Genomic DNA, 16,897 nt, shown 5'->3' on the forward strand with positions numbered 1-16,897 from the left:
ACTCTTCCCACAAAGTTGAGAGCATGAAATTGTCCAAAATGTCTTGGTATGCTGACGCCCTAAGAGTTCCCTTTGCTGGAACTAAGGGGCCAAACCCATCCCCTGAAAAACAACCCCACACCATAATCCCCCCTCCACCAAACTTTACACTTGGCACGATGCAGTCAGGCAAGTACCGTTCTCCTGGCAACTGCCAAACCCAGACATGTCTATTGGATTGCCAGACAGAGAAGCGTTATTGGTCATTCCAGAGAGCATGTCTCCACTGCTCTAGAGTCCAGTGGCAGCGTACTTTACGCCACTGTATCTGACGCTTTGCATTGCACTTGGTGATGTAAGGCTTGGATGCAGCTACACGGCCATGGAAACCAATTCCTTGAAGCTCTCTATACACTGTTGTGCTAATCTGAAGGCCACATGATTTTTGGAGGTCTTTAGCTATTGACTCTGCAGACAGTTGGCGACTTCTGCACACTGTGCGCTTCAGCATGCGCTGACCCCGCTCTGTCATTTTACGTGGCTTCCCATTTCGTGGCTGAGTTGCTGTTGTTCCCAGTTGCTTCCACTTTGTTATAATACCACTAACAGTTGACTGTGGAATATTTAGTAACAAGGAAATTTCACAGATGGACTTATTGCACAGGTGGCAACCTATCACGGTACCACGCTTGAATTCACTGAGCTCCTGAGAGCGACCCATTCTTTCACAAATGTTTGTAGAAGCAGTCTGCATGCCTAGGTGCTTGATTATATACACCTGCGGTCATGGAGGTGATTGGAACACCTGAACCCAATGATATAGAGGAATGGCCCAATACTTTTGGCAATATAGTGTAGTTTTCTAGCACAAAAAAAATGCTGATTTTCTGTGTATGAGAAAAATGACAGAATTGGCCTGGACTGGAAGTCGTTAAAAAAAATGTGAAGTGACAGAAATAAAAAATACATAAAAAACACAAAGAACATCAAATACAAATACACTGCACCAAATACAACAGAATCTCTACATAAGAAACCCATGGCATTTGTTCATATTGTTGTCTGCACATGACTGGTGACATGTGGAGGTGTCCGTGGGCGACACCATAGATGAGGACGGGTCGGTGGTCGGTGACAATGACAGCAGAGTGATGCGGACTGTCCCTTTAACAGGGGAGGAAGGGGCCGGCGGGGCGGGGGCTGGGCTGTGCTGTGTCTGCTCTGTATAGACGCCGTGCTCTCCGATCCCCGGACCGATCCCTGGCTTCTCCTCCGATCGGCGGATTCTCGGCATGTAAGCGGCGCCCGGCGGACATGGATCGGACCGGGGTCACCGCCGCCATCCGAGGAGACCCGTGCCAGCTCATCCATCGCTCCATGGACTTCAAGAGCCAGGGGGCGCAGTGCTACAAGGACAAGAAGTACCGGGAGGCCATCGGCAAGTATCACCGGGCTCTGCTGGAGCTGAAGGGGCTCCCCGGGGAGCAGGACAGTGCGGCCGCCACACAGCCCGGGATCACCGAGGAGCAGAGGAGGGCGGTGGAGAGCATCGAGGTGGATTGTTATAACAGCCTGGCAGGTGGGTGATCACCGACATGGGGCACATCCACCGCACTGACGTACAGGGGCACGGAGCCGCTATGGTATAGGTTGGCGCTACTACAAAGACAGGCTTGTGTTACTGTGCCCGGGTGTGATGTCCTGTGCCCGGGTGTGATGTCCTGTGCCCGGCTGTGATGTCCTGTGCCCGGGTGTGATGTCCTGTGCCCGGGTGTGATGGTGTGATGTCCTGTGCCCCGGTGTGTGGATGTTATGTCCTGTGCCCGGGTGTGATGTCCTGTGCCCGGGTGTGTGGATGTGATGTCCTATGCCCGGGTATGATGTCCAGTGCCCAGGTGTGATGTCCTGTGCCCGGGTATGATGTCCAGTGCCCGGGTGCGTGGGTGTGATGTCCTGTGCCCGGGTGTGTGGGTGTGATGTCCTGTGCCCGGGTGTGATGTCCTGTGCCCAGGTGTGTGGGTGTGATGTCCTGTGCCCGGGTGTGTGGGTGTGATGTCCTGTGCCCGGGTGTGATGTCCTGTGCCCAGGTGCGTGGGTGTGATGTCCTGTGCCCGGGTGTGATGTCCTATGCCCGGGTGTGATGTCCTGTGCCCAGGTGCGTGGGTGTGATGTCCTGTGCCCGGGTGTGATGTTCTGTGCTTGGGTGTGATGTCCTGTGCCCAGGTGTGATGGTGTGATGTCCTGTGCCCGGGTGTGATGTCCTGTGCCCGGGTGTGATGTTCTGTGCTTGGGGGTGTGGGTGTGATGTCCTGTGCCCAGGTATGATGTCCAGTGCCCGGGTGTGTGGGTGTGATGTTCTGTGCCCGGGTGTGATGTCCTGTGCTTGGGTGTGTGGGTGCGATGTCCTGTGCCCGGGTATGTGGGTGTGATGTCCTGTGCCCGGGTGTGATGTCCTGTGCCCGGGTGTGATGTCCTGTGCCCGGGTGTGATGTCCTGTGCCCGGGTGTGTGGGTGTGATGTCCTGTGCCCGGGTGTGTGGGTGTGATGTCCTGTGCCCAGGTGTGTGGGTGTGATGTCCTGTGCCCGGGTGTGATGTCCTGTGCCCGGGTGTGTGGGTGTGATGTCCTGTGCCCGGGTGTGTGGGTGTGATGTCCTGTGCCCGGGTGTGTGGGTGTGATGTCCTGTGCCCGGGTGTGATGTCCTGTGCCCGGGTGTGTGGGTGTGATGTCCTGTGCCCGGGTGTGATGTCCTGTGCCCGGGTGTGTGGGTGTGATGTCCTGTGCCCGGGTGTGAGGTCCTGTGCCCGGGTGTGTGGGTGTGATGTCCTGTGCCCAGGTATGTGGGTGTGATATCCTGTGCCCTGGTGTGTGGGTGTAATGTGATGTAGGGTGTAATTTTTTGTTTATTAAAAAGCTTACAAACAAGCAACATAGTAAAAAAAAAAATATTTACATGTATACAGAATAAATAAAATTAATAGATATAATTAAACAAAAATCACTTACTTCAGCATAGAAAACGCCTTTTTCTTTTTGCCGGGAAAAACATAAACAGAACCAATCATTTTACTTATTATCATCTTTATAATGTATCTCCACAAACCGGACCGTCACCTGAACACCCCCTCAGGCTAAGAAACAATTAAACATTGATTCATGCAGCCTTTCTTCAAAAATCTGATTTTACAAAAATCTAGGGGACATGAGAGGACAGAGAGAAGCCACGCCCCCAGAGACTGACAGCAGCTACGGGGACCTAACTTTCCTCCATGGCTTTGTCCAGGCTCCCGGCCACCACCTGTCCTTCTCAAGACCCCGAATCTTCCCAACCTCACCCAGAATGTTGTTCACCACCACCTTGACAGGAAGGACTTTTTTGCAAATGGAAACCTGACACTGTGCATTTCATGTGTAGTAATGGACTACTAAGCTAACTAGAAAAAGTGTCTCAAAATCAAAGTCCCGGAGAGTTTGAATGGCACCGTAAGACCACTCCGCGTAACTCAAGTGAGAAAGGAAAGGGATACCCAGAGCCCTACCCACCTGCTTGTAGACTTCTATATTGAAGGGGCACTGAAGCAAGAAATGGTCCATCGTCTCCTCCAACCCACTGCACTCCACTCTTGGACAACCACGATTCTCCGCAGAGCGATGCTTCAGGTTGCCATTCACATAGAGTCTGCCATGGAAGGAGAGCCAGGCCAAATCCTGAAACTTTAAAGGGATTTTCTCCAGATTCATCTAATGCAGACCCTCCATCATAAAAGGGCCTGAGCAATCCCTCCAGGCCAATGTTTCGCTAAAGGCAAATTCAACAACCCTTCTCTCCGGGGCCTTCCTAGGAAGAGACTTAATTTCCTCCGCTGTCACTTGCCATTGCCGGAGCATTTTCAGGCATGGGGCAACATAAGCCGGGAGCTTACCATGTTGGACCCTCAGGCTTTTCACTGGCCCACCATTCTCCCAGCTCTGAAGCAAAGGCCTAAATCAGGACTGAAAAATACCAACCCACCCAGGCAGTTCCTCTGCCAGCATGCTACCAAAGGTATGTTTCAGAAACAGAGAAAAGAAAACAACCGGGTTGACCATACCTAGGCCACCCGTCCGCCTGGGAAGGTAGGTTACAGACCTCTTAATGAAGTTCAGTCTGTTCCCCCATAACAGCTGGAAGAAGCAACTGTTGATCTTCGCATAGAGATGTAGGGTGTAATGTCCTGTGCCTGGGTGTGCGGGTGTAATGTGATGTCGGGTGTCATGCCCTGTGCCCCGGTGTGATGTCCTGTGTGCAGGTGTGATATCCTGTGTCCTGGTGTGTGGGTGTGATGTTCTGTGTGCAGAAGTAATGTCATGTGCCTGGGTGTAATGTCCTGTGCAAGGTGCATGGGTGTGATGTCCTGTGCCTGGGTGTGATGCCCTGTGCCCAGATGTGCAGGTGTAATGCCCTGTGCCTGGGTGTGATGTGCTGTGTGCGGATGTAATGTTCTGTGCCTGGGTGTGCGGGTGTAATGTTCTGTGCCTGGGTGTGCGGGTGTAATGTTTTGTGCCTGGGTGTGCGGGTGTAATGTCCTGTGCCCGGGTGTGCGGGTGTGATGTCCAGGTGTGATACTCTGTGTGCGGGTGTAATGTCCTGTGCCCGAGTGCGCGGGTGTGATGTCCTGTGCCTGTGTGTCTGGGTTTGATGCCTTGTGCCCAGATGTGATCTCCGGTGCCTGGGTGTGCAGGTGTGATGTCCTTTTGCCTGGTGTGACTCCACTCCCCTCTGTAGTTGGTGAGTTGTAATGCTGAGCGTTGTGTGGTTGGTGCCCCCAGACTCAGGGTGGAGTTAGGTAATGGCCAGTTGTACCAACCAGTGCTGGGTAGGCCACTATACAAGACCCAGTTATTGGCCTCCAGTCAACTACTTGCTGAGTATTAACACTGTGTGCACACCGACAATTTGTTTGAGGGGTTTTAGAATACATTTGACCCACATGTAGTATACATTTGTAATGACACCACTCTACATCCAGAGGGCCCCTGTACAACTGCATGGTTTGCATAAATGGTATGACCTCCTTGGGTGCCCAGGTAGAGTAGTATAATTACCAGGGGGCCCATGTGCAGATGCATGGTGTACACACATTGTATGTTCTACCTGGGTGCCCACAGAGGGGAGTCATTACCAGGAAGCCCCAGTGTCACTGCATGGTTTGCACAGGTGGTACATCCTTCAACATAGTGGTGTCATTACAAAGGTTGGGGGCATGGTGACCCACCTAGGCAAAAGTGAATAACCACCCATGAGAAGGAGTAAAACACCCACCCAAGTCAAAACAAGACTGGCCACCCTTCTGTAGGAGATTCCACCTGTGGGAAAGTGAGGTGTTGTGTCACCATCAGAGAGTAGGATGTGATCTACCAAAGTGTAGAGGTGTAACACTGCCATACCTGCTTATTCCCTTTCCTTGTATCCAAACTCTTGTACGTTTCTCTAGAAGTAATCGGTGGTTCTCACTAACAGAGTGCTTGGTCATCTCTAAGTTGGGATCTCACTAATGGACCCACTCAGCCATTCACCTCTTGTTTTCAGTGTATTTTTATTAAGTGTAATTATTATTGATTTATAGTACTTTAACCATCGACATCACAGTTTATGATCACATTATCTTCCAGGAATGTCCATGGTTGTACAAAAGAGGATGCATTACTTTCATGATTTCCAGCTGCTTACCAGAGTAATGGTCTGGTTCTGAGCCGTGGGATGGGACATCATCTAATGTGCGGGTGTGATATCCTAGTATCCTCATTATAATAGGATTTATATTGTTCTATCTTTATTTACTGTAGATGGGAGTCATTAGTTTCCTTTCCATTATCAACATACTGGTAGATATTGTGTGCCTGATTCAGACACAATGTGTCACCTATGGCTGGCAGCCACCAGTACCTGTGTTCTAGTCTACTCCGCAGTCGGTGAGATTCTGCTGTTTTGTGGTCAGATGGAGAACAATTATCCAATGAAGTCAATGCTAGTGATGTGTTTATGTCTTGGAAATAATTGATGAAGGCGCTCAAATTGCATCATAAACATGCCATTCTGGGTATGGAAGGAGCTGGTAATATGTGCCTAGTAATGTTTTTTTTGTTTTTTGTTTTTTTTTCTTTCTCTCTATATACCTTTTGTGTATTTTAAGTATCAGCAGTAGATACACTTATGCCTTGATTTACATTTACAGGAAAGCACTGGTTATTGCTAGCTGCCCAACGTCCAAACATACAGATTGGCAGTGTACTGTAAATAAACTGTCAGGCTTTGTCCTTATTTTGGCACAATAACTGACAGCTGGAAACTGTCCCCATATTGCAGTATCAACTGCTGGGCATGAGCTTGTTACAGCTTAGCGTACCCGCTTCTGTCACTGGAAATGCAGCTGAACAACATGCCCGAACAGACAGCTGGGCACCAGACTTCCCCAGTAATTGGCAATGCAGAGGCTTTTCTCATTATTCTCTAAGCAGATGAGTATGGAACTTGCTCGAAGTATTGGTGGTTTGTATTTAGGATGTATCTGCTTTTTTTTGGGGGGGGGGGGGGGTGGTAGTTTAAGCAGGAGATCTACAGTGGCAGATGAGTGTGATTCCTCTGGTCTTTGTACAACTTCCTATTTTTGGAATGACAGCTGCTCCTTTTTAAGGCTATACTTGGCTAGAGAGTGGTCACTACCGCCTTTTTTTGCACCACATAGATACGATTCTTAAACGGCATGGAATGATATAGTACCCTGGCTGAGTAACAGTGTTTGTAAGTTTTTTTGTTATTGTGTACAATATACTTGGATTGCAGACGGCATGTAGAGTTGCACTACGATGGCTACAAACGATCGGCAGCCTCAGACGCGCATATAAAAATGTTTATTCATTTTTATTTTTTTTGTGTTCGTATTTATTAAAGCCTAGCTAAACCTAAGGAAGAGCTCTTATCTAAAGAAACATTTTTCTATAGTATTTCATGATAGAGCTGTTAAGATGGCTAAATATGACCTATTATTCCCGGCATCAGAATCATGGAAGGCGCTTATATTAAAATTAGTTGATGTCCCGAAAGAGAAACCCATAGTCTTCATTTTTTTTTTTTTTTGCCTGTCCTTCTAGAAGTATTGCAGGTAGTGTGTAGGTATTGTGAAATAGATACAGAACTGCTGTTTTTGACAGTTGTCAATGAAGATCAGGATAATCGGTATAAGGCTACATGCTGGATTAACATACGTTATTATCAGTGCATCAAAACCGGTCTGTACATGTTTCGGGGCCATTCTATGGCCACCTCATCAAGAGATAATAGTATTTCATTTCAGTAGAACTGAACTACCATAGAACCCCGTAGAAATATGTTTTTGATGGTTTAGATGCAATTCGTGTTCTTTTACTTTCCATTGATTTTTATTGAGTTTTTTTTCAGGTTTTATAATGGATAAAACTGGTGTTTTCTTCTAAAAGTGTGCTTTAAAGTGCATTTAAAGCTCAGTAGTGAATGTTTGAAACCCTGTCAGTTTTTTTTCACATTGTAGAAACCCAACCAGTAGTAAATTACCTCCTGAACAATTGTCACCAGCAGAGGGGTCCCCATTGGTAGATTTTTTACTTACCCCCTGTTTTGGTGACAACTGTAAAATTGTGACTTAAAGTGGAACTTCGCTCTCTGAATTAATATTGCCTGTTTCTAATACTTATGCTGCTAGCATTTGTAAATAGATAGGAGAGTATATCATATTTCCTTATTTTAAACTTTTTTTTTTTTTTACATTTCGGCTATATCCTAGTTTCCAGACCTAGGCAAATTATGTCATGCATACCAGGAGTCTTCAGAAGGGGAGAAGGGGCTTTCTCAGCTACGCACATCCTACTGCCTGCATGTCTGAGCTAAGGGCAGATGGATTCCAGGCAGTAAATAGTACACGAATAATCTGCCCTTAATCAAGATGGCCACTGCCAGAAATGCCTAGGGGGTGTTTTTCAAAGTGATTTCTTAGCAAAATAAAGTATGGAGACATTAATGGATGGGCGAGTTTGGTTTGAATATTAAAATTAATTGAATAGTGTTTTTGGTTCGTGGTGCTCTGTCCTAATGATCATGGTCACCAGAACAAGTAGAGATGGTTTATCTCCTCGGTCTCCCTAATCTCTCCAAAGCATCACTTCAGATACCGTAAACAGAGTAATATTGGGGGGTATACAATAGAGTTGGAAAGCATCTCAACATCCCTCAATGCAGTGACCTATGGCCAGGGCCAGGCATTATCCCATGGTGGAGAGGGGGGCAGAAAGTAAGTAATGTGCATTTGGTGGTATTGTTGAAGGGGTCCTTCAATGACAATTTCAGCAGGTATGCTTGTGCACCTTATGGCTCCTGGTACATTGCCTCATTGTTAGCTGACAAGAGTTTTTTTATGAGTACTGGAGTACATTGGATATGATGTTCCTCAGTGCTCTCCCTTCTCCCTATAAAAGAGCAGAGAGTTTGTGCCTCAGGTGGCTTTTAATTCATAGTTTACTGTACTACCTGTCCAGAGTTCTGAAGCCACAAAGCCATCAGTACTTATTTTGAAGCTACCTGTTCGTGCATGTGCTAGGATGAGGGCAGGAAAGGAACTGCTGTAGGAATTAGTGATTGACCACCAATGCTAAGGTACATACAAGAACTTCCACTGATCTATATGGAAGTTCTCTTCTTCAGGATGCCTGTTCTAGTCTGTGGTTTCATAATTTAGGGCTATAGGCCTTCAGGCGTTGGCATTTCAGGGTATGTCTACATTTTAGACTTTATAAATGTTTCTAAAGTACACTTCTCCTTTATGGTAACTACTCGTATACAACTAAGGAGTGTATTAATATGTGTGGGCAATTATAGTACATTTGTCTACAACATTTTTATATGAATTTACAGATCACTTTTACCATAGCAGCTTTGGGGATATAATTGTTTAGTCACCCACAATATTGGGTATTATACTGATAATGGTGTATGAGCCGCTGATTTCCTGGGGAGACCCAGATAGACCTCTCTAAGGAGTTCTTTGTAGGCTTAAAACTATCTACAATCCTAGCAGGAGACTGAGAATTGGGTGGCCTTTGCACTCCCATTAGGGAAAGGATGATAGTGATATAAGGGGGTGGCTACCAACTTGGCCTCCAGTGGGGAGAAGCGGACATTGCACATACTCTTTCCTCCTCTCCTCAGTGCTCCCATAACCTCAGGAGGGGTGAATGGCCAATGGCTTGTTGGCATTGAAATGAGGTGCTTTGAGTCCTATTATCCATACTATCCTCCTTGGGTGCCACCAATATGTCCAGGGCATGCCAGGTGAAGGGAGGAGTTGAACAGCAAGCCAAGATTCCTCATCACTTGCATGTACCATATCCATATATTGTTGGATAGGGTTCTCATAGAGGTTTCTGAACCTATACTCTACCTGATTTACTTTGTTTTTTTACAGATCTTTCTTTCAGTAGGGTACAGAGGAATTGTAGAGGAAATATGGCAACAAGGATAAATGCACGCTGTTTTAAAGAACATGTCTACATGAAAGCATAACAGTTCCCTGTGCCATCTTCTACTACCCTATCATTGCTTTGATAGACCGTTGTTCAACAAACCAAAGGTGCTGTTTGGACAGTTTTTATCAGGGCTTTTCCAGTGACACATAGGATTCCGTCTCTATACTGTTCATTATGCAGTCTAATGTTTTTTGGCACAAACATGTGGTGCCTGAAGCTCAGAGCTACATTTTTGTGAAGCTATATGGTATAATTATAAAGCTTTCATTTCTCTTGATATGTTTGTGCAGCTTTAGGCAATGTACTAACAGATCCTGGCTTCAGAGTCTTAAGAATGCCAGTGTCTATCCGGATATCCAACTCCTTCTTTGGCGGGGTGGCATGGGGGACAGTACAAATAATGAGGCAGCAGTGTTGGCACCTACAGATAACTACACTCTTCATTCATCTCACCGAGGTGTAGAAAACGGCTAAACTGTACTGAATGCTTGTGTGTATTAAGGCACTTGGCTTCAAATGGCTGCGTGGGTTCTAAAGTATGTACATACAAACCAGCATGTCTTAGGCTGGCCATAGATGGGTAGAATTTTGAACAAAGATTCTTAGGAAAATTGTTACAAAATTTCTCAGACCATTTGAATGAATGTAACATTCGATTTTGGAATGTATGGATTCTACCAAATGAAAACCAAAAAAACTTCAAAATCTGTTTGTTTGAGAAAACATTTCTATCCTGCTCCTTTCATATTTTTCATCACTGTGGTCGAAAATGAATGTCGATTTAACCCCACTGATTATCAAAAACAAACTTTCTTGGAACATACTTTTCCTAAGAATTTTCATTTTGAAGTTCTACCCATCTATGAGCAGCTTTACAGGTGAGCTGCTCCTTATTACCGGTGAACGGTTTAATACTAAACAAGCCAATGCGGTTAAAGAAGTCTGGATTTGTCTTTTCAGAGTCTTGTCCACCAGCTTAGGGAGGCCATGAGATAGATTTACTAAAACTGGTGCACTCAGAATCTGGATAGCCAATCCGCTTCTAACGTCAGCTTGTTCAATTAAGGTTTGGCAATAAAACCTGGAAGCTGATTTATTTCTATGCAGAGTTGCACCATATTTTGCACTCTCCAGTTTTGGTAAATAACCGCCGGTTCACATTTGTGTGGGCATGAGAGCCCATTCATTTGAATGGACTCCCATGCCTCGGGACCCGTAGGGAAGAAGTCCCTGCACTATCTGGAAAATCGCAGCCCGCACGGGAACCGAGGTTCCCAGTATGGTTCCAACTTCCAGTGCGGGCGGTGTGCCATTAAAATTAATGGCATCCGCTTTTGGGCCCCATTTTCTTCTGTGTGGGTGGTGTGGCTGCAGGTACTTGTGCGGGTCCCATATTCCTCTGTGTGGGTGGTGTGGCTGCATGTACTTGTGCGGGTCCCATATTCCTCTGTGTGGGTGGTGTGGCTGCAGGTACTTGTGCTGGTCCCGCAGCGGCACCACCCACAGATATGTGAACCAGGGGTAAATCAAACCATTGTTGCAAGTCTTTTTGCTATGGTGCACTATAGAGTTTTGCTGGCTGATACTTCATATTATGCTATGCTACACCATCTTTAGCTTGCATTGCAATTCAAATTGATTCCTTTAGAGGTGTTGTGTCTCCACTTTTTTTTTTTCCACGTTTTGCTTAAAAGTGTATGTTAACTCTGACTTAAAAACTGGCTACTATTTCAGTTACTCCCTCTGAAATCTCACAGTTTACACCTGAGTGATTTTGAAGCACTTTTTTTTTTTTTTTTTTTTTTGAGGGTTTCAATGCTTGACATGAGGTTTGCCTGCCATTGTATTGTATACTGTGGTACCTACTCACACTTGAGCGTCATGTCCTTTGAAGCTTGTCATTTGAGCTTGAAGATTGCCACTTGAAGCTCAAAAAAAGTGCATGAGCTTCTTTGGGCAAGAGTAGATTTCTGTCCCTATAGACTTCAATGGGCTCACCTGGAAAATGCATGTAACCTGCCTTTATCAGGTGATTTCTTGCCTTTCCTTCTCCCAGTAACTAGCTTACCAGTAGCTAAGAAAAAAATGCTCAAGCCTGAAAACGCAGACATGCATAAAAAAAGTTTTAAAAAACTTGAAACTCAAGTCTGAATATAGCCTAAGCAATGCCTATATTCTCTAGCTTATGTACTAATAAAATACTTGGTGGTCCTGCCAGTCCAGGGAGGGTGGAGTAAGCAGAGTCGGGGCCCGTTCACACTGCCCTCAAAAGCAGCCAAACACTAAACCGCAGAGGTTTAGTGTGTGGTTCAAGTGAGCAGATGGTTGGAGCCGGTGTGATTACACGGTCCCACAGATCACAAAGCTGAAGTGCACAAAAGTGACACTTCATTCACTTTATTTATATCGCTGTACAGTTGTGCTGCTTTACAGTGACTGTCATTCCTGTCCTGCTGCAATTTATCCGTGCTCATTGCACCACATCTCCGCGCTACATTGCAGTGTGAATAGGACACATAGAAACTGTTGATTTCTTTGTTGATTTCTTTGTGTTGTATCAGTGGCCTGATGTTCATCCAGTGTTACAAAATGCAGGTCGCCATCCTATATGTGAACAAGTTCTTTAAAATAGCTGTTATATAAAGGATAGGTTCACCTTCGGGAACATGTTACATGTTCCCGCTCCTGCAGCAGATCGGTGATCCTAGCGCACCGTGTGACAGCAGTATGGGGAGAAGTTCCCTGTACCAGATGCCACTTTTTTGAAAAAAGCGCGACAATGCGGGGCTATGCCCACATGGCCTCAGCATTCATTCAGAGTTCTGTGAAAGAATCAACTACAAGTACCAACATCCTTTGCAGCTGTCAGTTTTTAGTTCTCAATGAACAACCACAGCACTGTTGAGCGCTCTAGTAGTTCATTAATTTTTTTTTTTTTTTATAATCCATTTTTATTAACATTTTCAGATTATATAAAGGTGTCACCAAATACGTTCATAGTGACCTGGCAAACAAACAAAAAATAAGGAAATAGAGGGCATTAGCTGGGTACCAATATTACTCAGGAACACCTTTACGCAATAAGAAAAAAAAAGGGGGGGGGATAGGGGAAATAAGGCAGGGTAAAAAACCCTGCCCAGGGAACAATGAACAACACCTGGGTGGGTGAAAACAACAACATAGGGGTGTAAAATGTATCAAATCTACAGAAAAATAATCATCTGATATCTCAGAGGAATAGTACATCCATCCTTGCCATACGGCTTTAAATTTCTCCTGTTGATTCCTAACCATTGCTCAGCTTCAATAATTGCATCTACTTCCCTCCTCCAATCGGAAAGTGTTGGACAAGCAGATTGTTTCCGAAATCTAGGAATCAAAGATTTATCTGCGTTCAGTAGATGAGGAGTTATGATCTTTTTATAACACTTCATAGAAGACGAGGTCATGTGAAAGAGGGAGCAAAGGGGAGAGCTCTATGTGGCTTAAGGTATGTTTCTGGATCCAAGGAGTGATTTCATCCCAGAAGGCTGTAATTTTGGGGCAGGTCCCCCAAAGGTGAAGAAATGTACCACGTTGATCGCAGCCCCTCCAACAGTGAGCATTGGCAGTGGGGAAGTTCACTTACACTAGATACAGCTAACCAGTGTAACTGCTTTACTTTCATTCAATTCAGCAGAAATCAGATACAATTTTGATATGTTTATGGCCAGCTTAATGTGTATTCACTTTTGCAGCCAAATTGAGATAACATCTACTTTGTTACGTGTTCCTAACATATTATATAAAATATTTAAAAAAAATTGCAGCTTTCTGGAGTTTTCTGGAAACTCTGACACTGAGCAATGCTTGTTAGTTCTCTTTGTTTGTGAGGGGGTTGGCGAGCCCTGTTTGTCCTAATTAACTCTTCCTGTACTGTGCTGGTAGATCTCCTCATGAGTTGTAAACTAGATTTGGATTCTGTGTTTACAAAAGGGTTAAAGATTAAGAAGCTGGGCTTCTTCATTGTACGTAAATGAGATGAGACTCAGCCTGTCTGTAGCCTTTCTCTTGGTACAGACTCACTGAACTTGTGTGAACCAAAGCAAATTTTTTTTTCATCTAGTTTTGGATAAAGCAGAAATAAATTCGAACTCCTGTTGAGGTTTTGTTGCTACTCAGGGCTCCATTAGAGAGATTATTCCTCACTTCCTGTCCTGCTGATTCTCAGACATGAATGAGGGAAAATCTCCAACAGAGGCATAGACAGAAATAAAAATCTAAGGGGCTTCTAGCCTTCCTCACTTTACTGAAGAGAAACAACAAAGAGACAGGGTGCTCTTAAAGAGTATCAGAAAATCCACAATTGATAGCATATCTGCATAAATGTTTGAATGGGCAAGAAAATACAATAATGTGTACCACAGCATTTGAGCTTAAACAATAATCATTCACATCAGAAGGATTCATGAGTCCATTGTGGGCAATCCTCACTATATAGGCCTTCAATTGTCCTTTGAATAAAGGAAGGACGCAAAAAAGCGTGGCAGAGTTAGGCCCCATGCACTCAGGACATTTTTGTTCCTCTGATGAACACCTATGCTCCAGGGGAGGAAAAAGCAGTATTAAAGCCACGTTTTGCAAACACGATTGGGCACATCAAGTATTTGGGCGTTCTTTCATTCCATTGGTCAGAATATTAATTTATTGTAGCCATTGGAATAAGTGAACACCCAAATGCTTGACGTGCCTAAATATGCCTAGTGCTAAAGCATTTACACGCGTTTAGGCACATTGGGATTCGTTTTGTGGCAAAATGCTCCTCTCCTGAACGCACTGGCCGTGGGTTTTATTTCCTTGCCTCTAAGGGCCAGTAAACATCTATTTATTCATGAAAACATAGGCTAACAGGGTTGTTTAGAGGCCTAAAATGCCAGAGACACACTCACATGGAACAGTTCACCTGGTTTGGATTCCGAGTGCAGTAAACCATGGCTAAGAAAGCTGATTGTTCGTTTGTCTACAGGATATAGGTATCTAAGGAATTCAACCCAGCAGAAGGTTCATTCAAAGAAAAACTCCAATTTCAATAGACGTAATGGTTTAAAACGCAACAGGTTTTAGAGTGAACATCATTCTAATGGAGAATTCAACCCATCAGAAAGTTCATTCAAAGAAAAACTCCAATTTAAATAAAAGTAATGGTTTAAAACGCAACAGGTTTTAGAGTGAACATCACTCTAATGGAGTACCAACATAATAAATAATTACATAGCTCTTTAAATATACAGGCAGTGCCCGAGTTACAAACATCCGACTTACATATGACTTATACGTAAGAACGGAGGCAGCGTGATGTCACGCAGGTCCCAGAAACTGCCAGACAGCCATCTTGCTGCCCACCACATTGTGCCACCTACTGTTTGACTGTCAGCAATCTGACATCATTGCTTGGCCAGATAACCCTTCCCTTTACTATCCAAAACTTTTAAAAAACATTTTTTTGACTGGAGTTACATGTACTTGTTCCAAATTACTTACAAATTCAACGTAAGAACAAACCTGCAGAAACCTATCTTGTTCGTAACCCGGGGACTGCCAGTATAATCCAAGAGGCACTGACTTTATTGGGTTACAATTCCTTATCCACCAGATGATTAACTCAAAAGAAACCAGCTTCATTTGAAAACCATCTCCCTCATCCCCCTCTAACACATCCTACTATGCATTTTTTTCATTACCTTGTGAAGCTAGATATTCTTACCTAAATCCCCCTCCAAGTCCCTTGCTACCGCTGGTTCTGGATGGAGGCCACAGATTCAGCTCAGCAATCTCAGGAAAGCATTGCAGGTCCCTGCCCCCCCAACGATATCAAGTGAGGCTTTAAAACGCACTGGTATCAATGGATACAGGTTTCTGCTAATACTCTTAAAAGACTTCTTTTCAATTTGCATCTCTCCATGGGAGTTGTGAAGTATTGACTATTCAAGAGCCTGTAAGCATTTGATTTCCATGTTCTCCATTTTTGTTTTTTTTTAAGACTTTTTATTTACTGAAAAAAAGCATTTTTATTTCTTTCTGTCTTGCTGCTGTACAGCTCTCTTCATATGTGTCTGGTAATTGTCAGCAGAATAGGAAGTGAAGGTGAATCTCTAACAGATAGGAGGAAAAACACTTTGGCTGGACGTACACTTTAAAGAAGAACCCTCGCCAGAAGTTAAAAAAAAGTCTTGTTAAAGTGGTTCTATAGGTAGAATGTTTTTTTGTTTTGTTTTTTTTGTTTGTTTTTTACCTTAATCTAATTTATGCATTAAGGTAAAAAAATCTTCTGTGTGCAGCCCCCACCACCAGTCTCCCTTATACTTACCTGAGCCCGATCTCAAACCAGCCCTGTGCCTGAAAGCAGTGGCTCTCACTCTCTCCTCGTTGGCCTTCGACACAGCAGCAGGAGCCATTGGCTCCTGCTTCTGTCAATCACAGTCTGTGAGAAGAGAGCAGGAGACAGGCCTGAGCCACTCTATATGTGTCAATGGACACACAGAGCATGGCTTGGGATTGAGCCCACACGAGTTCCCCCATAGCAAGCTGCTTTCTGTGATGGCAGTCAGCAGGGGGGAGGAGCCAGGAGTGCCAGCAGGAGACCCCAGAAGAGGAGGATTGGGGTTGCTCTGTGCAAAACCACTGCACATAAGCAGGTAAGTATGACATGTTTGTTATTTAAAACACAAAATCCTTTAGAACCTCTCTAAATCCCTCATGGAAACCTGTGGCCATAGCATTGTCCCTGGTAAGACCTGTGCTGTGGTTTAGAAATAAAATTTAATTTTTATTTCTGACAGTGTTATCTGTAGCACTGTAACCACAGATTGTAACCCCCTAAATTATGGGTGCTTTAGGGGGAGGTACAGACAGCACTGAAACCACAACCCCCTTCCTATTCTGTAGCCCTTCTTGCCATGCAGCCCTCTGCTTCCTCTTTTTCCTTTCTCTGTAGTTATAAATAACTGAGCCCACAATCTCCCACAGCCACTTACTAGTTTGGAAGAGGGTTACTATAGTAATAACTGGTGGCTAGTGTTGTGAATGACAGTGGCTGGAGAGGAGCACCATCAATCTGAAAAACACAAGCCCACAGCAACATAACCCAGCTACTACCTTTGTCCAAAGTGGAGTTAGTGTAGTAACTGACTTGTGTTATGGGCTTTTGTTTTGGTGAATGACAGCAGTCGTCTTCAGCAACTGTCACTCACAACACAAGCCACCAGCTGCTACTGTAGTAATCCTCCTCTGAATTAGTTAGTGGCTCTGGTATACTGTGGGCTCAATCATTTATCAGTACAAAGGGAGCAGAGGAGGCACAGGCTGCAGATATTCAGCCTGGCAGTGTTCAGAACAGGTGGGGGCTG

General features: G+C 44.7%; 1 protein-coding gene across 1 annotated transcript in view; it reads left to right on the forward strand.

The window, feature by feature from the left end:
- The first annotated feature begins 1,174 nt into the window (after nucleotides 1-1,174).
- Nucleotides 1,175-16,897, forward strand: part of TTC9 (tetratricopeptide repeat domain 9) — a 50,284-nt gene continuing 34,561 nt past the window's right edge. The window contains exon 1 of the mRNA XM_089686840.1: nucleotides 1,175-1,558. Coding sequence (XP_089542966.1) covers nucleotides 1,294-1,558 — 265 coding nt within the window. The 5' untranslated portion in view covers nucleotides 1,175-1,293. The remainder of the gene's footprint in view (nucleotides 1,559-16,897) is intronic.

The sequence above is a fragment of the Staurois parvus genome, unplaced genomic scaffold, assembly GCF_062004578.1.
Source record: "Staurois parvus isolate SC_StPar_1 unplaced genomic scaffold, SC_StPar_1.0 ptg000414l, whole genome shotgun sequence".
In the NCBI taxonomy this organism is placed as follows: domain Eukaryota; kingdom Metazoa; phylum Chordata; class Amphibia; order Anura; family Ranidae; genus Staurois; species Staurois parvus.